Below are 24677 nucleotides of genomic sequence, written 5' to 3'. Positions count from 1 at the left end.
GGAAGGGCATATTTCATGTGACCCCAGGGTTGAAGGTTCAAAAACAGAAAAGGGGTCATCATGGCTGCAGCATGGAGAAAAAGTGGAGAGAGCAGTGTGTGACACGGAAGGAGAAGCAGCAGTGGGTCTTATTGGTGCCAGTTTTTTCCGTGTTACCAGAGGAAGGAGTTCCAATTTTATTCTACGTGCAGTGAGAAGCTTTTCAACAGATTTGAGCACAGGAATGACAGTATTTGTGGAACAGTCTCAGCAGCTTGCCATTGCTGCTGCTGTGTAGGAAGCAGGGTACGTCTTTATGTCCATTATTGTTCTCCTGGTCACCATCCTTGGTCACTGCTCTATTCGTTTGCTAGCATTGCTGTCACAAAATGCCACATGTGGATGGTTTAGATTAACAGACATTTATTGCCTCACAGTGGAGGCCAAAAGTCTGAAATTGAGGTGACAGAGAGCCACGTTCCTTCTGAAGGTGCTATGAAGGAATCTGTTCCAGAATTCCCTCCTAGCTTCTGGTAGTTCCTTGGCTTATAGCAGCTTAACTCCAATCCGCACATGGTATTCTTTGTCTGTGCATGTCTCCTTCCAAATTTCTCCTTTTTTTTAAAATTTTTTTTTTAATTTTTTTTTCAACGTTTATTTATTTTTGGGACAGAGAGAGACAGAGCGTGAACGGGGGAGGGGCAGAGAGAGAGGGAGACACAGAATCGGACACAGGCTCCAGGCTCTGAGCCATCAGCCCAGAGCCCGACGCGGGGCTCGAACTCACGGACCGCAAGATCGTGACCTGGCTGAAGTCGGACACTTAACCGACTGCGCCACCCAGGCGCCCCAAATTTCTCCTTTTTATAAGGACACTGGTTGGATTGCATAAAGGGCCCACCTTACTACATAACATAACCAATTTCTTCCTCAGTGAACCTATTTCAAAATAAGCTTACATTCTGAGGTACTAGGGGTTAGGACTTTACAATATAAATCTGAGGGGATACCTTTCAGTAGATAACACTGGCTTTTCCAAAGTGAAAGATTCCAACAATCTTTCTGGCAAAGATTAAAATAATGAAATCATGGTTAAAAATAAGTCAAGAAAGAAGGAAGTATGGGAAGAAGGAATTTGGAACACACACATACACATGAAAGGTGGAGAATCCAGTTTTTAGAAGTTGCTCTTGAAAATGTTTATAGCCCAAGTGCTCAAGAAAAACTTTGGAGACCTCCCCATCATGAGTTATTATAAGCATGTTAAGTATTGATAGTTTCATTGATCCCTTTGTGGTTGCAATCCTCTGGTTATGCCATGGTTTCGGTCAGAATTTGACCATGGCGCTAATTGAACTATTAATAACAGTGTTCCTGCTTCGGCTGGGATACACTGTGTACGTACGTTATGGGGCAGGTGAAAGAGATCTCCTGCTGCTGCTGGAGGAGAGACTCTTGTCACAAAATCCTTCAACCTGGGCTCCTCAGTGGCCTAAAAAGGAAGACTGTTTCTTTGATCAGGGAGTATGCTGAGTGACTCAGGGTGAGAGATGACTTCACAGCACGTCCTGGAGGGCTTGCAGAAAGGAACTTTGCTTAAGAACCTGGTGAGGTACAAACCTCGAAGCAAATGTTAAAATGAAAGGGAAACTGCTTTGTAACTTCGGGCTTGACCTGCATTAGAGTAGTTTTTCGGCTTTCCTGAGGTGATTTTGTTGTGTGGTCATGTAAGGTAAAACCCACTGGAAGGGCTAAGCTTGTAAAATTAAGCTGTCTTTTTAGTTACTGAAGGCTTTCAGTGGAGAGGTGCCATTCCCAGCATAAGTGATCCCAGCTTTGTTTTATGTGGAAGTGCTTTTGTGAAAACCATCTAGGTGGATCATCGAAGGCTAGAAGTTGACATTCAACCTAGAACTGACGTGATGCTGTCTGATTTTTTGCATGTGGGTGTCTGTACGCTTATATTTTGGGTTTTTGCTGTTCTTGGTATTCATAACATAATTATGACATATTTCTTCAAGATGATGTTAAAGCTAGCTTATTCGTAACTGTAAAATGTGGGGATGATATCAGTAGCTTAGTCCTTCAGAACCTCCTCAATAATACAGAGCAAGGGACTAGTTGGGCTTGCTGGAGATACAATTCAGTGATTCTGAAAGATTCCAGTAAATTTTCTAGAGTGCCCAAGGACAGACAGATCTTTAGTGCAAAGGAAGTAAGAATCGTAGAGACAGGTGTTTAATCTGCGTGAAGTCAGTCACATGTGAGATATTTGTTGATCAAAACAAATCCATTCTTTCCAAAGTAATTTCACAGCGGAAGTTTCTGGCACAAGTTGCTGGACTTGGATGCTGGTGAAGTTGGGGTCTTTCTTGCTAATCGGAAAAGCTTGGCACTTGACGAAAAGGCCTTGTGTATGGACAGGAAGAAAGCGGTGAGTCCAAGATGTGGTTAGCAGGACAGTTTGTTAGGCCTCCAGTGTGAGGGCACAGGGAGGGAGCATCCTTGATGTGGAAGCAGATGAGAGAGGACTTAAGGTTTAAAATAAAAATTCAGGTTCAGTGTGTAGAAACGTTTCTAAAAAGTAAAGCAGACCTAGTCCCTAAGCTCGTCAGCCTTGAGTGTGCCTTCTCTCTCCAGGTGCCGCATCAGCCGAATCCTTCGCACCCCTCAGGGTCACGCGCTTTTGATCGGAGTGGGCGGCACTGGCAAGAAGAGCTTGTCCCGCCTGGCAGCTTACGTTTGCAGCCTTGAGGTCTTCCAGGTCACTGTGACCCAAGGCTTCGGAATCCAAGAACTCCGGGTGAGTGAGGGTGGCAGGTGGTCCCTCTGCCCTCCTGCCTGGTCGACAAAGCAGGAGCTGGTAGCGTGCCTGTGTCAGCTCTGACTCCCCGATTTGGCCAATGCTTCCCCCGCCAAGAGGGGGAAAGTTTCTGCTGATTTAGGTACCTTTGTCTCTTCATGGTAAATTTAGTAATAGTAAAATTCTATAAATGCTTATAGATATATAAGCCTATAAGCCTATAGACCTGACTCAGAAAATACTGTATTAAATACTTGCTTATAGGGGCCTCTGGGTGCCTCAGTCAGTTCATCATCCGACTCTTGATTTAGCTCAGATCATGACCTCACGGTCATGGAATCAAGCCCCACATCGGGCCCTGTGCTGACAGCACGGAGCGTACTTGGGATTCTCTCTCTCTCCCTCTCTCTTTCTGCCTCTACCTCTCTCTCAAAATAAATAAATAAACATTTTTAATTTAAAAAGTACTTATAACCAACATGGTTTTTCCTTTGTATTGACCACACTTGCTGTTCAACACTTTTAGTATTCCTATATAATGAAGGGGCAGAAAAAGATACTGCCTTCACAAATGCAAGTAGATTTCTTCCATTTTGAATGAATCATGTAAATGATTCATTGACAGGAATACGTGTGCTTTTTAAAAATTGGTTTTTTAACTTGGTGTGATGAGCACTGGGCATTGTAAGTAAGCGATGAACCCCTGAATTCTGTTCCTGAAACCAATATGCACCGTATCTTGGCCAATTAAAATTTAAATTAAAAAAAAATTGGCTTTGGGGTGCCTGGATGGCTCAGTCAGTTGATCATCTGATTTAAGCTCAGGTCATGATCTCATGGTCCGTGAGTTCAAGCCCCATGTCGAGCGCTGTGCTGACCTCGGATTCTGTCTCTCCCTCTCTCTCTGCCCGTTCCCCACTCGCACTCTCTCTGTCTCTCAAAAATAAACAAACATTAATTTTTTTTTTAATTTGGGTCTTTAATCAGAACTGTACTTACAAAGTAATATTCAAGGTTTGTGGAAAGTGACGTGTGGGTGAAATGTGGGCATTTTCACCCAAAAAGGGAAAATAAATCACATGCTTTCAATATTTCTAAGCAAAACTAAGTACATAACCAAATAAAAGCTGTTTTCCCTGAAATAGTCAGTTGTTGAAATGAGCAGATTTTTCCTTTTACCACGTTGCTTGGCAAAGGCATCGCCAAATTCATTTTCGGACTAGTAGGAGGGAGTTACCTGTCGGCCACTGATTTTCATCCCTATGTTCCATTAAGCCCCAGACATGGCAGTCATCGTTGTATTGCCAGAGATGGAGGTGATGTCATGCTGTTGACCCCCATGTGGGGTCTCCGAGAGGAAAGGACATGTAGGTAGACAAGGGGAAAGTACAACATGCCTCTTTCTCGCCGTTGTTACACAGTGCTTCCCAGCCCACACAAACATAGCACCATCGCAACATCACATCAGCATCGCAACAATGCATGAATGATGGCCTCCTTTCCTTACAGGTAGATCTTGCCAATTTGTACATCAGAACTGGAGCCAAGAACATGCCCACTGTGTTCCTGCTGACAGATGCCCAGGTTCTAGATGAGAGCTTTCTCGTGCTGATTAATGACTTGCTGGCATCAGGTGATTAAATCAACACATTCCTTGAAAGATCTTCCCCCATGACAAATTATCTGTAGTAGCAGTGAACTTTAAAGAGAGATAATTTGTCTTTGAGGTGTTTGCTGGGACAGTCTTTGGGGAGAAACCCATAAACCTAACTAATTTGACGTGTATTGCTTTCTTAGTCTGCTTACAGTTGTAAGGTGCTTGGAGGAGCCTTGAGGAAAGTAGTAAATGTTATTCCTACACATACGCGCTCAGTGGGTGTGTCTATCACAGCTTGTTCCCCGAGTGCCATGTGGCTTGTAAATACAAAAAAGAAAAAAAAATGGAATTGCATTTCTGATTTCCAACTCTTTATCATTTAAACTGAACTTTGTATTATAAAGCAATCCAAGCATTAAAAGGTCTTATCTAAAATTGAAACTGTGACTGCCTTTCAGTAACTCTACTCACTCCTTTGGGGGCAGGAGAAATTCCAGATCTGTTCAGCGATGAAGATGTAGACAACATAATTTCTGGAGTTCGTAATGAAGTTCGTGGTCTAGGCATGGTGGACTCCAGAGAAAATTGCTGGAAATTCTTTCTGTCCAGGGTGCAGCTACAGCTCAAGGTAAGAAACACTTGCTTCCATGCATAATGTTGAAAACCTGCCATTGGAACTCTGACATGGTTCGCCTTCACGGTGCATACCATGAGTTTGAATTTCATCCATTCGGTTTGAAAGGATGTTTGTATTTTTACATGCCCATGTCTGGAGTATACCTTCCGAAGATTTCCCTTATGCTGAGCATCTATAAAGCATTGCACCGAGCAGACTGCGTGCTGTTCGACTGAACTGGACGTGGTCTTTGTCCTGGAGGAGCTGACACTGCTCAAGGAGACAAGAGCCCTTACAAATAACTCTAGTATGGGACTGATGTGTGTATTACCGTGAGTTATAGGCAAGCACAGCATCGTTCCCTGCAGTGGGCTCTCCTAGAGGAAGTGACACGCCATGCCTCAGGCATGGATTGGAATCCATGGGGAAGCGCTGGGTGGGGAGGATTCTTCAGGGAGAGGAAATAACAATTTATGTAAGTGTAGGGTTGGACTGTCCTGTAGACCTTTGGAGAAAGCCAAGATTGCCCTGAATAACCAGAACACAGGGTTTGTTTTAGGGGAAGAAGGTGGATCAGGCTGGGAAGTAAGTTAGGATGAGGTAAAGGGTTGTAAATCATGAAGGCAGCCGTGGGAGACGTTGGATTAAGGAACTGAATTACGTCAGTACTTCAAGGCAAGCAGTTCAGGTGTATTAACCAGACGATCTGAGTGTCAATGGAGGTTCTTCCCTCCAGACTGCTCTGTGCTTCAGTATTGCTCATAGGGATATAAGATAACCAAATACTAGCCTCAGGAAAGATCAAGTATTCTAAGACATACCTCCAAATTCATGGCAGGAAGCCAATTTAAGGAAAATTCAGGCTTCCTGGTATAGACATGGTTAGTAACCTAGCCACTTTCCACTTTGCTGTTACTTCTAGGATGCCAGGCCTGTCGGGCAAGTAACAGGCTCCAGGATTCAGTAGAGCCTGGAAACGACAAGGAAAGGGGGTGGGGAGTGTGGCAGCCATGAATGTACCTCCCCTTGGAGAGATTGTAAGGTTCTCTTCTGCCCTGCTCTTTTAAATCCCACATTAATCGTACTGAGCAATGGTGGGCTGACGTTAGATCAGAATTTACAGTTCACTTGCCCAAAGCATTTTCTCCCCATCAAGATGTTACTAAGAATATTTTTGCTAGGTCATAACAAGGCGAGGGATTTCTCCCTGTTCCATGGTGGTACATTTGGATCACATTTTCTTGATGAAATGGAAAAACAAGTACAATAATAGAATTTGAGATGGTAATGTTGTAAATCATTATCAAAGTCTGTTCTTAGAGCAACAAAATCAGCATTACCTAGAAACTTTCTATAAATGCAAATTTGGGTGCCTGGGTGGTTCAGTCTGTTGTGCCTCCAACTCGATTTTGGCTCAGGTCATGATCCCAGAGTCCTGGGATTGAGCCCCATGTCGGGCTCTACGCTGACAGCATGGAGCCTGCTTGGGATTCTCTCTTTATCTCTCTCTCTGTCTGCCCACTTCATACGTCATGGGACACCTGAGTGGCTCAGTCATTTGAGCATCTGACTCTTGATTTCAGCTGAGGTCATGATCCCAGGGTCATGGGATCAAGCCGCACGTCTAGCTCCGCACTGAAAATGGAGCCTGCTTAGGATTCTCTCTGTTCCCCTGCCATTCCCAGTTTGTGTGTTCTCTCTTTATCAATCTCTCTCTCAAAAAAAAAAAAAAAAAAAAAAAGACCAAGTTCTCCAGTTCCACCCCAGATCTCTTGAATCAGAAACTCTGCATGGGATCCACAATGTATGTTTTAATAATCCCTCTGGGTACGGCTGAGGCACACTGAAATTTTGAGAACCATTGTTAAAAATAATGCTAAAGTGAGCGTTCTTTACCTACATCTTTTATATACAACTTTGCTTTTATCCATAGGATAAATTCCTAAGAGAATTGCTAAGTTCAGTTGTTACAGCTTACAGTGTTTTGTTTTTAGTTTATTTATATATTTTGAGATAGAGGGTGAGAAAGGGGCAGAGAATGAGAGAGGGAAAGAGAATCCCAAGCAGGCCCTGCGCTGTCAGTGCAGAGTCTGACGCAGGGCTCGAATTCATGAACTGTGAGGTCATGACCTGAGATGAAACCAAGAGATGGATGCTTAACCAACTGAGCCACCCAGGTGCCCCATTACTTATGGCTAATAGTGGTTTTAAAACACACCTGCCAGTTCTTTGATGTGCTTTTTACACACACAGGTAGCGTCTAATTCCTTTCTTCTTGAATCAGGGTAGGCTTACAAGTATGGGAATGCAGACATGCTGAGTACCTTCTGAGGCTAAGCTATAAAGGGCCCACTTTTCCATTGACTTACACGTGTTTTTTTTATAAGATTTCTATGTATACAAAGCAATTAGTCTTATATATGTATTTCATATATTTTTCCAATTCTCATTTGTCATTTAAATATACATACAATACATGTTTGTTTGTTTATAACTTTAAAGTTTTAAGAAGTTTTTTATTAGATGAATCAGTGTTTTCCATTATGGATTTGGAGTTGATTGTGAACTTAGGGAAGTTTTTCTCTCCAAGATTATAAAACTTCCCTAGAAGCAGTGAGAATTCAGCTGGGCAGCAAATAAGAGAATATCCCCAAACTTAGAGACCTATGCTTTATCCTGTTTCCTTTCTGCCAACGCTTTTCCTCATGCTTCCTGCTTCGTGACCACCACATGAGTGCAGTGGGGTCTGTATTCCAGATAGGAAGACAGAGGGGGAAGGCAATGTGGGAGTTCTCTGAGTGGGAAACCAAGGCTTCCCCCCAAGACCCTATGCTGACGTCTTAGTGGCCACAAGTGTGTCACCTGCCATTTCTACCTACCAGGGAGTCTGGGGAAGTGAATTTTTGATCTTGTCACATGGCCTTTATGGATAAAATTAGAAGTGGATTTTGGAATAACAGCAGATTCCATCATTCCAATACCTTTATGTTTTATGTTTAAAACTTTGCTATATCTAGGGGCGGGGGGCGGGAGGTGCCTGGATGGTTCAGTTCGGTTGGGTGTCCAGCTCTTGATTTCAACTCAGGTCATGATCTCACGGTTCATGGGTTCAAACCCCATGTCGGGCTCTGCGGTGACAGCTCCAGGCCTGCTTGGGATTCTCTCTCTCCCTCTCCCTGCCCCTCCAGCACTTGAATGCATGCATGTGCTATCCCTCAAAAGAAATAAACTTATTTTTAAAAAAAGCTTTACTACATCTAAAATATATTTATTACCATAAATGGTAAAGAGTGAGCTGAGATGTTTCAGGTTATGTTTTTTTCCAGAAAGATATGTTTTTCTCTTAACATCATGTATTCCTTCCTTACTGATTTAAAGTAATACGATTTAAGGTAATATCCTTATTATATGTCATATCGAGTCTATTTCTAGATCCTTTATTTTTTTTAACTTTTGTTTTTTTAATGTTTGTTTATTTTGAAAGAGAGAGAAAACAGGGGAGGGGCAGAGAGAGAGCGAGACAGAGAATTCCAAGCAGGCTCCACGCCGTCCTCACAGAGCCCTATGTGGAGCTCGAACTCATGAGCTGTAAGATCATGACCTGAGCTGAAATCAAGGGTTGGAATGTTTAACAGACTGAGCCACCCAGGTGCCCCTGTTCTCTTGATAAGTCTCTGTATTACTGATCCTAGCCTTGTACTGTGTAAATCATTAAGGTTTTATTACACATTTTTATATCTAATATCTCCCCATTCATGTTTACTTTTTCTTTGCTCTCACATGTCTCTATGTCTGGAAAAACAACAGAATCATTTTGTCACATTCTTTTTTTTTTTTTTCCAACGTTTATTTATTTTTGGGACAGAGAGAGACAGAGCATGAACGGGGGAGGGGCAGAGAGAGAGGGAGACACAGAATCGGAAACAGGCTCCAGGCTCTGAGCTGTCAGCCCAGAACCTGACGCGGGGCTTGAACTCACGGACCGCGAGATCGTGACCTGGCTGAAGTCGGACGCTTAACCGACTGCGCCACCCAGGCGCCCCTCATTTCGTCACATTCTAAACACATTCCATTTTCATTTTGATTGTAATTGTGCTGACTGCTTATTTTATATTAGGGAGAGTTAAATATTATATAAAGTTTTTTGTAGAGGGAATATTTCTTTCACATGGTTTTCTGATGGCATATTGTTTGTATATAGGAGAGCTATTGATTTTTAAATTTTATAACCTGCTATTTTTATAACCAGCCTCTCTGGTAGTTTCTGATAGCTGGTTGATATCACATAGCCTGCAGGTAATATTTTGTCTCTTAATATTCTGTTTATCTGCTTTTCTCCCTCATTGCATTATTAAATTTACTGAACGTTAAATAATTATGATGGTAGTGGAAACTTTGTCTTGGTTTTTATGTTAATAAGGACATTTCTCATGTTTCACTATTAAGTCTTTTGTTGGCTTTTGATTCAGAATATATATCTTGTCAAGGAAGTATCTATTAAGTTCCTTTTCAGCATCTGCTGAGATAATTATATGGTTTTGTTCCGTGAACTTACTAACACTTGTACAGTACAGATTGATGTATCGAAGTTTTAACATTTTCACGTTTTAAATTCATCTTTCCCTTCACCTGTTTCCTTTCACTCCACTTCAGGAGGCCTTCCCAAAGCCGAGACCAGTTTTATGTTCACCTCTTTTCAGAGGCCCTTCTTCACTGTTGACCTCACCCGGAGCTAGAATTTATTTTGGTGTTAGATATGGATCATTTTTCCCCTATTGCCACAGGATTCCTACTTGAATAATCTGTCTCTTTTCTACTGAAATGAATAAGAGAGTTTGTGTTTTAATGCTAAGGAAGAATAGGATGTCTCCCTCAAATACTCCTGTCCTTGTGATCTTGTCACTCCATTTGCTGCATCAAGAGGAATAGTGATGAGCATCTTACCCTGGGGGACAAATAATATGGCATAAAAATGGGTCACCTTTTAGCTTCTTTCTCTTCATAAATACTACCCTCACATCCTTGGATTTTTAAGAGTTGTGGCTTGCCATGTGTCAGTTTCATATGTTGTGATTCTCGCCAGCATGTGCTAACGACTCAGAATTCCCGATGAGCTGATACTTGCCTTGCTTACGTTCCTACCAGGGCGACCTGGGAAGCTAAATGTGTTACAGGGTTGGTGAGCACACCTGGCAGGTCGAGCTAAACGACATGAAGTTGCCACCCCATTACCCATGCTCACCACCCAAAGCCAGTACCCATTTGGAGTGCAAGGGCAGCGAGAACCTGTTGGCATGCAAGATGTGACTTCTCAATCTGCAGGGCACTTCCCATTAATGACTATCAGATGTGAATACTTGGATTGCCTGAAATAAGCCAATGAGTAAATGCCAAATGCTTTCTCTCCTTCATGTTTGTATATGTACATATTTTCTTGTTAATTTTTAAAAAATGTTTGTTTATTTATTTTTTTAATTTTTTTTTCAACATTTATTTTTGGGACAGAGAGAGACAGAGCGTGAACGGGGGAGGGGCAGAGAGAGACGGAGACACAGAATTGGAAACAGGCTCCAGGCTCTGAGCCATCAGCCCAGAGCCCGACGCGGGGCTCGAACTCACAGACCACGAGATCGTGACCTGGCTGAAGTCGGATGCTTAACCGACTGCGCCACCCAGGCGCCCCAAATGTTTGTTTATTTTTGAGAGACAGTTAGAAAGAGGAGGCACAGAGAGAGAGGGAGACAAAATCCCAAGTGGCCTCCGCACTGTCAGTGCAGAACCCAACATGAGGCTCTAACTCAGAAACCGTGAGATCACGACCTGAGCAGAAGTCAGATGCTCAAATGACAGAGCCATTCAGGCGCCCTGTGTGCATCTTTTCACACATAATTCTCATCTTGCAACTAGAGTATAGTATGCTCATCTTCTCTACCGTTGACTTTAGTCAGCCCAAAAACTTTTCTTTCTTGTCTTCCTTCTCAGCCATCTGATGCCATAGGGAAGGGGGCACTTAACGTATATAAGAGCCCCTCATTGTTTCCTGAGACTCTGGATACCTGTCTTGTTACATATCTGTCTATTGAGGGATGTGTGTGTGTGTGTCTTTGTATACATACACTTATGTGATTTGTATTTTTAGACAATGAGACAGTGATTTCTGATAATATAAGAATAGGTGTTCATTGTAGAGAATTAAAAAATACAGAACCATATGAAGAAAAAAATTGGGCTAAATTATGTTGCTTGGAGATGACTACTGAATGCATATTGGTATATCTCCTTCCAGTTTTCTGTATGTGTATAAACACATGGAAAGTACATATTCAGAACTGATGGTTTTTTCACGTCTGTCACTATTTCCTTACATTCCTTTTTGCCTTTTTTTATTAGAAGGCTCCCATAGAAAAGAAATGATTCCAAGAATTGGGCGTATGGGGTGAAATACTTCACTCAAACATACTTTATTCTAGATACCTATTTGTTTAACACCTTTATTCAAGTATATCCTTTACCAAATTTCCTAATGGTTTGTTACAGTTTTATTGATTTATAGGAATTCTTTCCATATCTGGATAATATTCAGATGTCCATAATGTTCTCACCTACTTTACATGTTGCCAGTGATTCTGCAAGTTCATCGTAATCCTGCCTTTGTTTACGATGACTTCTGCTTTATATTGTTGAAAAATGTCTAATTTTTCTTACATGATTTTGTGTGTTAAGGCTTTTTGAGAAAGCATTTCCATACTTCATAGTTGTGAAAATATTCTTCTGAATTCTATTTAAATTGACTTAAAATACTTTTAATGGTTAACCCTGGATTGTTGTGTACCATACAGGTGACTTTTCTACTCTCACCATCCCTAAATTCTGTAAACACCATTAATTATGTAATCTTTCATCACTGATTTGAAATGCTAGCTGTCCTCATATACTAAATGTTTAAATATGTGGTATTCTGTTTTTCGACTCTGTTATGTTCCATGAATCTGTTCATCCCTGCTTACATCATTATCACACCACTGGGGTACCTGAGTGGCTCAGTCAGTTAAATATCTGACTTCTGCTCAAGTCATGATCTGGTGGTTCGTGAGTTTGAGCCCCACATTGAGCTCTCTGGTGACAGTTCAGAGCCTGGAGCCTGCTTCACATTCTGTGTCTCCCTCTCTCTCCTTCCCCAACTCACACTTTCTTTCTCTCTCAAAAATAAATGTTAAAAAAATTTTGGGGGGGGCTTCGCCTGGGTGACTCAGTTGGTTAAGCATCTGACTTCATGATCTCATGGTCCATGGGTTCGTGCCCTGCATCAGGCTCTGTGCTGACAGCTCATAGCCTGGAGCCTGCTTCTGATTCTCTCCCTCTTCTGCTCCTCCCCCAGGAGAGTCTGCCTCTCTCTTGCTCAAAAAATAAATAAGCATTAAAAAAATTTTTTTTAATTTCTTTTAATATCACACTGCTTTGCTTATTGTAGCTCTGTGTTATATTCTGGAATCTGGTAGAGCAATATCTTCTTCCTTTTCTACATTTACTTAGCTATTTGTACCTTCACCAGATGAACTGTGGAATCAGCTTAGCATTTTAGAAAACCCTATGAGAACCTATAGGCTAATTTGAGGGTGATGGATACATCTGCAATATTAATGTTTCCATTCATTCACACTGTTTTTCTGTATACTTAAAAACTTATGTTTTATTCCCCAATAGTGTGAATTGCGAATGTTGTCTTCTTAAAAATGTCGTTTGACGTTTGACGTCAAAAATGTCGTTTGACCTCACTTACCCTTTTTTATTGCATACGAACTTGAGACTCACTTGGTTAAGCTCCATTCACCTTGTTGGGAATTACTAGAGCTGCCTAAGTTTTGTTAATGAATGTGGGAGGAGTAAGTATCTTCATCATGATCTTCTCTGGGAATGTAGCACATCTTGTCATTTAGTCAAAAGATCTTCATTGACTTTCAGTAAAGCTCCTGCTATCTTTGTATGTTTTACACATTTCTTAAGTTCTTTCTCAATATTTTATAGTATTTTTTCTCTTGCCAAATTTTCTAACATATTGTGGTGGGCAGATAAGAATGCCATTGGAGGGAGGAAGGGATGGATGGATGGATGGATGGATGGATGGATGGATGGATATTTATTTGTTTGTTTTACCAGCCAGTTCGTTGAACGCTCCAGTAGGTTTTATGTTTTGTACTTAAGAGTTTGCTGAGAGGACAGTTCCATCACCTTTGAATTTTTACTCCTACTTTCTATTTGTTTTAGAGAGAGAGAGAGAGAGAGAGAGAGAGAGAGAGAGCATAAGCAGGGAGAGGCCGGGGGGCGGGGGAAGAGAAGGAGAGAGACTGCCTCTTAACTAGTCTCCCTACTCAGAGCATATTCCCATGTGGGGCTCGATCCCACAACGCTGGGATCATGACCTGGGCCCAAATCAAGAGTCGGACACTCAACCACTGGAACCACCCAGGTACCCTAGTCCTTCTTTCTAATAATTACCTCTTTTCTGTGTATTACAATATCCATAATTTTTGCACACCATTTAAAGCTTTTAAGTGATGACAGCATCTTTGGCTTATTTTTTATTTTAATGGGAATGCCTTTAGCTTTCTGTCATTAAGCATTGGATTAAATGTAGGCTTAAGATATTTTTAACATTTTTAGGAAGAGGTGTTGTATCATATATGTTCTTTCATAAATCCCCTTGTTTTATCCTGTCCCTTTGTCTTGGCCTATTCTTTTATTATGGGTTTAAAAAATTTTTCTTAATGTTTGTTTATTTTTGACAGAGAGAGAAAGACAGAGTACAAACAAGGGACAGGCAGAGAGAGAGGGAGATAGAGAATCTGAAGCAGGCTCCATGCTCTGTTCTGTCAGCACAGAGCCCAGTGCAGGGCTCGAACCCACAAGCCACAAGATCATGACCCGAGCCAAAGTCAGACACTTAACCGACTGAGCCACCCAAGTGCCCCAATCTTACTATGGGTTTTTATAATGTTCCTTCTAGACTTTGGACAGTGTGAAATGAGTTTTTGTCCCCCCCCCCCTTTTTTTTTCCAGGTTCTTATCTACTCCAGTGGAATTATCTTCCTTTAAATCTGCTGGATGCTTTTAAATTTTTCTTGGTTTCATAGTATTTTTCTTCAGGTTCCAGTGGAGCTTTTCTTGTTGTTCCTGTTCCTTCTCCCTCCTCGAGTAGAATAGAGTTCAATTCATATGTTGGCTTTGGCAACAGATACTGTGGGCGATGTGCTCTTGGCTCGCACTGCAACATGTCTAGGGAGCCCGACAGTCTCAACAGAGATGTTAAGCAACATGGCCATTAAAGCTGCAGATTAACACAGAAGCTCATAGCATAAACCACAAGACTGCCTATTCACACAAGTAATTGTCATGAGGTGTCTGTGATCTTGTATAAAAAGCTCAAATACTCACCTGTCCAGTAGAAAATAAGGTGTTGCAAAACCTTAGCCTTACACGACGGTAAAGTTTCATCTCTTTAGATCTTCATGTGGTTTACAGGCAGAGCACCCAGCTTCCTTTCCTTCATGGGGATGACAACCTAGGGTGGTTTTATCATTGCAAAGTGCTGTCTTCTATCCCTCCTGCCCCTCATTCTGACACTTGCGCTGATGGAGAGCAGCACCCAGTCTGACAGCTAGCTTGCCCAGTGCCGAGCCCAGACTCTCCCCGTCTCTGCCCTGCAAACGGTGTTTTCCTGATCAGGACCACACCCTTCTGAATAGAGGAGCCTAACTCCTGCCCTTGTGTTGTTGATACAGTTTACATAAGAAGATTGAAAAGAACTTCAGAAAGAGATGGAAGTGTGACCTTGTATTTTCTGAGATTCACTTTCCTTGAAATTTCCTAAAACAGCAAAGCTTCAGAAGAAATTAGGATGCAGATACCAAAATTTCATTTTTGCTCAGAAGAGTTTTTCACATTGCCTTCTGTTGACTCCTTCATCTGTCTGTGGGGCCTCAGCAAGTATTGGCTGAGTGCCTGTGATGTGCTGGTCCCTGGGCATCTGCCAGCACCTGCCCACTGTCATCGGAAAGGCAGGCACGAACCCCCAAATCACAGAAACCAAGTATACAGTTACAACTCTGTGCGCGAGAGGTACGGGGCATATAAGACAACAAAATGCAGGACAAGAAAAGTTTCACGGAGGGGGATAAAGGGTTGGAAAGTATCTCAAAGAAGGAGTAGACATCATCTGCCATATTATAAAAGAAATTTTGAACTTGGCGTTAAGTGCAGGGCTTAATCCAAGACAGAAGGACTTACCCATTTAAATTCAATGAACTTTGCATTTTGAAGAACATGTTGATGTTTTCCAAAACATTCTGCTTACCTTTGGGTGTGGGGTTTGCCAGCACAATACGAGGTTTGTTCCTACACCTGCACGTGTGTGTGCACTCAGCACCCAGTGTCAACAGAAACACCGTCGGCCATTCTAGCAGAGCAGCACAGACCATAAGCCACAAACTGCATGATGTGGTTCAAATATGGGTCCAATCAGTAGATAATTAGGCATCCGATTGCCTGTTTGAAAAAAAAAAAAAACAGAACACTGTTATACGAGGCTGTGGGGGCTGCCTACTGGTCTGCAAAGTAGTGTGTGGGCATTTCAGGTCCTGGCATCAAGTAGGGCAGCTGTGATGAGTGAATACGCTCCTCCTGCACATGGGAATACATAGTAGGGAGTAGATAGTATATAGTAGGGCATAGACCGCCTACTGTCTTCACTCCCCAGGAATGGATTTGCTCCTTGCTCTTTCCTTCTTTAACTTTTCTTAATGTTTATTTATTTTTTGAGAGAGAGAGAGAGAGAGAGAGAGAGAGAGAGACAGACAGACAGACATAGCACGAGCAGGGGAGGCAGAGAGAGAGGGAGACACAGAATCTAAAACAGGCTCCAGGCTCTGAGCTGTCAGCACAGAGCCCGACATGGGCCTCGAACCCACAAATGGCGAGATCATGACCTAAGCTGAAGTCGGACGCTTAACCCACTGAGCCACCCAGGGGCCCCGCTCCTTGCTCTTTATTGAGATTCCACGTACAATTTCTTTCTGAATTGAAGAGTTTTGTTTTTTGAAAAAAAAGAAGTAAAATTTCCCAGTGTAAGATACTACCTCTTATAAAAATTGGCACTGACCAATAGTCACAAGTAAAAGGGTGTGCGAATGATTTCACTGTGTGTTATCTAAAAAGAAAACAAAGCATAAAAATGTATTGCATGTGTGTATGTTGAAGATGCTTTTGGATTTCGTGAAGGTAATTGAAATTAAAAGGTTATTGGATAGGGGCTGATAGAGGGATAATATAAGGATGATAAAATGGTACTGAAACATTCAAACAAGGGAAGAGTTTGTATGCTAAACTTCCGTTCCTAAGAGAATTTTCTCAGTAAGATTCAGATCTTATCATTTTTGAAAAATGCTTAGACTTTTGAGGATAAATGCAAACATAAGTTATGGATAGAAGCTTCTGAAGTAAATATGTGGGAGGGTTACTTCTATCTGACAGTATATCAACTAGAAAAAAAATGCAGAGTGACGGTAGCAATTCAGATTTCCATTACAAGAGGAAATGGACTGAGTCCTGTTAGTGATATACAAATAAGTATGTACTTACGATGAGATCTTACCCAAAAGAAATCGAAATGTATTACAAAGCACAATGGAAAATGGGTTATTGCAAATGAGTCATAACACCTGTGTAGGGGGAAGAAAGGGATAGAAAATTCTATGGTATGGATTCCAAAAGCAAGTTCCTGACGTCCAAATGTTAGAGCTGTAGGAAATACATAGATGGTGATTTCAGGGTTTGCTTTTTACTTGTGGGAATTTGCTTTTAGAAAAGAACACAGCTGTCTGAGGCATTTTTGACTTTATTTTCTTAGTTGACTTTTCTTTCAGTCCACTGCTGGGAACTAACTTCAGCCGGTTTGGTCATTTGCGTTGTCAGGGACTCTTTGGGAGGAGGTATATATTTCAGTGACTTTCAGTACTTACAGGTACATGACACCTGTTCCAGGGTGGGGGGCTCTTGTCCCCCACTATCCCAACTCAAGGTGTGTTTTAAGGAAAGGAAGTCTCAGACCGACCTCAGGTACACATAGAGTTTATGTGTAGCACATAACTTAAAACAGGTCTTAAAGTTTTAAAAACCAGCTCTGTAAGCTTATTGCAGTCTTAGCTCTTTTCTTTTAGGAAACTGAATAGCTCTTACTAGAAGGATTCTTCGGGGGCAGTTGGGGCAATATTCTCATGGTAGGATTCAGCTGGAATCGCATAAAAAGAATCTTTCTGTAAACTGTTTACCATAGGACTGGTCAAAATCACAGTCCAAAAAGCCAGTAGTATAATTGCTGGAATACTTCAGTATCTCGATTTTCCTCTTTTGTTCGTACAGCAGTGGAGATGGAAGTATAATATTTTTATTTTCCTCAGGTATCTTGAATACTACTCATTTCATCAGTAAAACAATCAACTCCAAAGGTACCTACCTGGGTGGCTCAGTCTGTTAAATACCTGACTCTTGTTTTTTTTTTTTTTTTTTTTTTTTGAGCATCCAGCTGTTAATATCAGCTCAGGTCATGATCTCATGGTTTGTGAGTTTGAGCCCTGCCTCAGGCTCCGTGCTGTCACCGAAGACCCTGCTTGGGACTCTTTCTCTCTCTGCCTCTCCCCTGCACTCACGTGCACGCTCACTCTCTCAAATAAATAAAATCAAATCCAGTATTCATGATGTCAGCTAATCAACCATTTACGTTGATGAAAGGACTTAGCTGAGAGTTCAGGTAGCTGACTTTGCAGTGTGGGTTTCCCTCATGTGAAATGTTGCTTCTGCATCCCTAGCCTCTATAGTTTCCATTGGACTACATTAGATACTAACCAGTGGCCCAAATACATAAAATGAGTATCCACATGCGTATCATACTAGATTGAAGTTTTTTCAAAAGTAAGTTATATACAACCAGATGGCTTCATTGGTGAATTCTACCAACTATTTAAATAGTAAATAGTTTCACCTCACACCTCGTAGAATGGCTGTTAACAGAAACATGAGAAGTCACAATTGCTGATGATGATGCATACACTGTTGGCAGGAACGTAAACTGGTACGGCCACTATGGAAAACAGTAAGGAGATTGCTCAAGAAATTAAAATAGTAGATTGGGGCACCTGGGTGGCTCAGTGAGCATCCGACTTCGGCTCAGGTCATGATCTCACAGTTTGTGGGTTCGAGCCCCGTGTCTGCCTCTGTGCGGATCGCTCAGAGCCTGGAACCTGCTTCGGATCCTGTGTCTCTTTCTCTCTCTGCCCCTCCCCCACTTGTGCTCTGTCTCTGTGTCTCAGAAGTAAATAAATGTAAAAAAATTTTTTTAAACTTAAAAATAGTAGTACTATATGATCTAGAAATCCCACTTCTAGTATAGCTAAAGGAATCAAAACCATTATCTTAGAGATACCTGTACTTCTATGTTAACAGCGGCATTATTGACAATAGCCAAGGTATAGAAGTAACCTAAGTGTCCGTCAGTGGACAAATGGATCAAGAAATGTGAGCTATGCACACACCCGGACACAAATAGAATTTTCAGGAAAATGGACATCCTGTCATTTGCGACAACGTGGATTAAACTTGAAGGCATGCGCTAAGTGAAATAAGCCAGGCAGAGGAACAGAAAGACTGCATGGTATCACTTACATGCAGAATATTGCCAATGGGTACGGGAAATAAGGAGCAATTGGTAAAAGGGCATAAGGTTTCAATTATTAGATGAATAAGATCTCAGGACCTAACATGTAATATGGTAGCTACAGTTGAAAGCACCACGTTGTGTCATTTAAATTTACTAAGAGAGTAGAACTTAAATGTTCTCAACAACACTGACCACAAAAGATAAAAATATGGGGTGATGGTTGTGCTAATTGACTCAATTGGGGGAATCCTTTGACCATGTCTATGTGTATAAAATTGTCACACTTTGCACTTTCAGTGTCTTAGAATTTTGTCACTTATACCTCAGTAAACCCCAAAAAGTGAATTATAGATAAGCTAACACCCTGTTTTCACTTATCTGTGTTTTTATTACTTAAAAACCCTTTGCTGTATTAATCTCAGGAAATTAAGGGAAATATAATGGGAAAATTATCAGGATGACTCCCCCCTCCCCCCGCCATAGTAATGTACCTTGAGGCAATAACTCGAGTTGATTCCACCTTACCTGTAAAGGTGTGGAGAGTATTTCTTTTTTTTAAGTAGCACAGCATGTCATGGATTGGAAGAATAAATATTGTCAAAATGTCAATACTACCCAAAGCTATCTACACATTCAATGCAATCCCAATCAAAATTGCACCAGCATTCTTCTCAAAACTAGAACAAGCAATCCTAAAATTCATATGGAACCACAAAAGACCCCGAATAGCCAAAGTAATTTTGAAGAAGAAGACCAAAGCAGGAGGCATCACAATCCCAGACTTTAGCCTCTACTACAAAGCTGTCATCATCAAGACAGCATGGTATTGGCACAAAAACAGACACATAGACCAATGGAATAGAATAGAAACCCCAGAACTAGACCCGCAAATGTATGGCCAACTAATCTTTGACAAAGCAGGAAAGAATATCCAATGGAAAAAGTGTCTTTAACAGATGGTGTTGGGATAACTGGACAGCAACATACAGAAGATTGAAACTAGACCACTTTCTCACACCATTCACAAAAATAAACTCAAAATGGATAAAGGACCTGAATGTGAGACAGGAAACCATCAAAACCCTAGAGGAGAAAGCAGGAAAAGACCTCTCTGACCTCAGCCGTAGCAATTTCTTACTCGACACATCCCCAAAGGCAAGGGAATTAAAAGCAAAAATGAACTACTGGGACCTTATGAAGATAAAAAGCTTCTGCACAGCAAAGGAAACAACCAACAAAACTAAAAGGCAACCAACGGAATGGGAAAAGATATTTGCAAATGACATATGGGACAAAGGGCTAGTATCCAAAATCTATAAACAGCTCACCCAACTCCACACCCGAAAAACAAATAACCCAGTGAAGAAATGGGCAGAAAACATGAATAGACACTTCTCTAAAGAAGACATCCAGATGGCCAACAGGCACATGAGAAGATGCTCAACGTCGCTCCTCATCAGGGAAATACAAATCAAAACCACACTCAGATATCACCTCACGCCAGTCAGAGTGGCCAAAATGAACAAATCAGGAGACTATAGATGCTGGAGAGGATGTGGAGAAACGGGAACCCTCTTGCACTGTTGGTGGGAATGCAAATTGGAGCAGCCACTCTGGAAAACAGTGTGGAGGTTCTTCAGAAAATTAAAAATAGACCTACCCTATGACCCAGCAATAGCACTGCTAGGAATTTACCCAAGGGATACAGGAGTACTGATGCATAGGGGCACTTGTACCCCAATGTTTACAGCAGCACTCTCAACAATAGCCAAATTATGGAAAGAGCCTAAATGTCCATCAACTGATGAATGGAGAAATTGTGGTTTATATACACAATGGAGTACTACGTGGCAATGAGAAAGAATGAAATATGGCCCTTTGTAGCAACGTGGATGGAACTGGAGAGTGTGATGCTAAGTGAAATAAGCCATACAGAGAAAGACAGATACCATATGGTTTCACTTTTATGTGGATCCTGAGAAACTTAACAGAAACCCATGGGGGAGGGAAAGGAAAAAAAAAAAAAGAGGCTAGAGTGGAAGAGAGCCAAAGCATAAGCATTTTGGCATAAGCCAAAGCATTATCTATTAAAAACTGAGAACAAACTGAGGGTTGATGGTGTTGGGAGGGAGGGAAGGGTGGGTGATGGGTATTGAGGAGGGCACCTTTTGGATGAACACTGGGTGTTGTATGGAAACCAATTTGACAATAAACTTTATATATTGGGAAAAAACTGAGAACAAACTGAGGGTTGATGGGGGTGGGAGGGAGGGGAAAGTGGGTGGTGGGCATTGAGGAGGGCACCTTTTGGGATGAGCACTGGGTGTTGTATGGAAACCAATTTGACAAACTTCATATATTGAAAAAAATAAAATGAAAAAGTAGCACAGCATGGAGTTTATTTATGGAGCCCCATTCATGCTTGAGCAACTGTGAGGAAGACTTTGATATATATCGGTATGTTTTCCTGGTGCCCCTGGGAGGTAACTGTGATTTCTCCTTTTTTGGAGATGAGGACAATACAGCACGATTAAGAAACGTGCCCGTAGTCACATCCCATATGAGCAGCTGGCAGAGTTGACTTCCATTCCATGCTCATAATTGAAACACGTGGAGACCATTTTAGAAAAGAATAGAACAACCGCCAGTTTCCAGACATGAGCAGGGACTTGTGGACACCTCTCACACGGGACTACTACCCACGAAAGCTGGAGAGCAGGAGGGATTCTGTGCTATATTTCTCGCAAAACTAGAAGTGACTGGGTAATGATTTGGGTCAACAGCTACAGTGCCCGAGGTTGGTGTGGTACTGCCCTTTCCCTTCTTCGAAAGCACTGATAACCAAGCATATTTCTGTAAATTAGTTCCCAAGGTTTGTTTCAGATGGTAGAATTTAGCTTACTCATGATTATCTAATTTATTTAAAATTCTCTGTATCCAGACAGAGGCATACTTATATTCCATGTGTTTTACCAATTGCAAAAGCACTGAAAATGTAAGCATTTTATTTAAATATTCCCTTAGAAATGTTTAAACTATTAGGTTATACCTGCAGGTGTCGGAGTCACCTGGGGGCCTTGTTGAAAACAGCTTGCCAAAGCCCATCCAGAGTCTAATTCCTTAGGTACAGAATGGGTCCAAGAATTTGCCTTTCTAACCAGCTCCTAACAATCCTTTTGAGAAGCATTGATGTCCTGCCAACCACCTTCCATGTAAAACGTAGCTGGTGTTATGGAGATCCTTATTTCAGCCATAATAAATAGCATAGGGAAAAAATGTCTTCAGTTGTAAAATTGTTGAAAAGAAAAATAATTCTTTAAATGAGGATTCTCTATTATCTTTCAATAAATAATGAAGGTATATCATTATATTAACTCAAAATATTTTTTCCCGAGACTGAGCACACAGGGTTCCAGTACTTTGTTTTGTCACAAACTGTGAAGACCTGGTAATACACCCATAACAAGAGAAATTCAGTAAGTGTGTAAAAGGGATGGAGATATTTCAGATCTCAAAGGAGCCTTTGTTTTTCCTTTGCCTTTGCTATAACTGTTAATAAATAAAGCTCCTGAAATTGCCAGGAATAAGAGATAAGTTGGGTGTGGAAATCGAATATTTCTTTGTGTCCTAGATGTTCAAGTATAGGGAAAAAAGAAGGCAGGTAGGAGAAACCTAAGAACGGTGACATAAGTGAAAATTATGCATTGTAACTGAAGTCCCGTTCACTCAGCACACGCAGTATTAGAGCAGTTCCTTCATTTGTAACTAGGCTCTTGTGTATAATGAATAAATGATCAGCCAGCTTATGCATTGTTAAACGTTTTACATACCAGAAGTTATCCGTCGTGAGTTTTTCAAGAGCCACAGTATGTAAAATAAACATAGTAAAGGCACCCATTAAGTAAGATACTGTATGGCTTCCTGTATGCTGGAGATTTTTGTGATGTGAATTTTTGAAATGCTCTACCAAAAAAATCCTATCATTTGAAAAATGATTGCATTAGTTGCTTGACCTCAGAGTGTTAGATATTGTGTTGAGCGAGCTGTAAGCTTTGTTTTCTATCAAGTCCATACCATTTCCGGAGAAGAGGAAACCAGGACTGTCATTCTCAGACCTTACCCCAGCTGGCATCACTACTCTGGTGCCTCAAGTCCACAGGAACTCAGGAGAAGAGGGAGTGGTTGAAAGAAATGCTGTCTGTACGCCTTCTTTGTGCCAAGCCCTTCACACGGGGCATCTCATGTGGGAGCCCTGTCACACTCAGAGATGCCCAGAAGGGACAGTCAGACCCACCTGACTCCTGAGGTCCTTTCTACCCCCTCCCTGAGCTGTGGCCATGATCCCAGCCAAACTCAGACCCTAGTGCCAGATCAAATCCCTCTGTCACTACAGAGAATATGGAAACGTATTCACATAGACATTAATTCTTAAATCATTGAATACCTAAATAGAGCTTTAGATTTAAACCAGAAACTTAAAAGTGTCTCATCAGGAGCATGTATAAACTGAATTTTTTACTCCTTGAAAAATGTGAAGAATGAAACTGGGTATATCTATTTTAAATGGGAAAAAAGTAAACCTTCAATATGATACAAATTGTTTTTAAGTAAATTACAAAGTATGATTGAATCTGATGAATTGCAGAATGGAAGGAGCCAGAAGATGAAGGTATTGGTGTTACTTTATCTTGGTGATTTGGTTTGGATATTTATTTTTTTTCTGTGACTATAATGTTGCTTGTGTAACAGAAAAGAATACACTTCTCACTATTAATGATAATTACCAAAAATGTTTAAAAGGAGAGGGACCCGTTTTAAGGAAAGTGCATAGCAGCGTTTCTGTATATTCACTGGAGCAGCCACTGGGGGCAGGTTTATTCTTTGATTAGCAAGGAGGTTAATGTCGCTTTTCACTCTGTAGTGCTTTAGCATAGTTTAATGTCATGCTTGGCTGCGCTCCTTGCTTTCATTGTCTAGGATTGCAATGTAATTCTTTGCTCACTCATCACCCTCCTCTTTCTTCCCTGCCCCCATGTGTCCACAGATCATTCTGTGTTTCTCTCCCGTTGGTCACACGCTAAGAGGGAGAGCTCGGAAGTTCCCAGCCATACTTAACTGCACGGCTATTGACTGGTTTCATGCGTGGCCGCAGGAAGCTCTGGTCTCAGTCAGCAGGCGGTTCATTGAGGAAACGAAGGGAATTGAGGTAATGCGATGTCAACCTCTGAATCTGTGTCTCTCACGCACACACATACACACACACATTCACTCACTCACCGACCAGAAGTCCTCAATAAAGAAGTAATTTCCAAAATACACCTCCTATAGAAAAGTTAAGCCTTTTGTTTAAGATGGTAAAATTGTCTTTCTTAGTTTACGTTCTATGGAATATGGTGATTGACCTCTTTGTACCAGGTTGAGGGGTCTGTGCACACATGTGTGCACATGGCACATGAGTGTGTTCTTACTTAGACTGACTCACCAGAAAGCCAGGATCATTTGTTCCTTGAATCATAATAGGGTTTGCTGAACATGAATCCTTCACATACACAGATAAAAACCCAAACAGAAAAGTAGCCACCCATAGTCATGCAATGCTTGATCTTAACAAAGTAAGGCAATTAATTGTTGATTTTTCTCATTACATTAATAATGGGTGAAAAATCAGCACCATGAATTCTGTAGTCACTGAGTCAGATAATATATATCTGTTTCTTTGTCTTAGGGGTTTGTGTTTTATAAATTATGTTTGTCATTTGACCGTAATGAAATTTGCACATCCTATTACATTTTTAAATGGTTGCATGAAACTAAAAAACAAACAAAAAGCACTTCAAGTGTACTTCCCAATTCAGAGGGAAAAAGGTATCATTTACACTTTCTAGAAATTTTTGATATCTAGTGCCTTTCTGATTAGATAGTTTGGAAGGGTGGTAATTGTGAACATTGCCCACGGAGGCTTGTCTTCTGATTC

General features: G+C 41.3%; 1 protein-coding gene across 1 annotated transcript in view; it reads left to right on the top strand.

The window, feature by feature from the left end:
• Nucleotides 1-24677, top strand: part of DNAH11 (dynein axonemal heavy chain 11) — a 358576-nt gene that overhangs the window by 207481 nt on the left and 126418 nt on the right. Inside the window, 4 exon segments of the mRNA XM_040472462.1 lie at nucleotides 2620-2782; nucleotides 4292-4415; nucleotides 4865-5007; nucleotides 23748-23909. Coding sequence (XP_040328396.1) covers nucleotides 2620-2782; nucleotides 4292-4415; nucleotides 4865-5007; nucleotides 23748-23909 — 592 coding nt within the window.

Source organism: Herpailurus yagouaroundi, unplaced genomic scaffold, assembly GCF_014898765.1.
Source record: "Herpailurus yagouaroundi ecotype Mexico unplaced genomic scaffold, PumYag 100, whole genome shotgun sequence".
NCBI lineage: Eukaryota > Metazoa > Chordata > Mammalia > Carnivora > Felidae > Herpailurus > Herpailurus yagouaroundi.
This window is presented reverse-complemented; position numbering and strand designations above follow the sequence as displayed.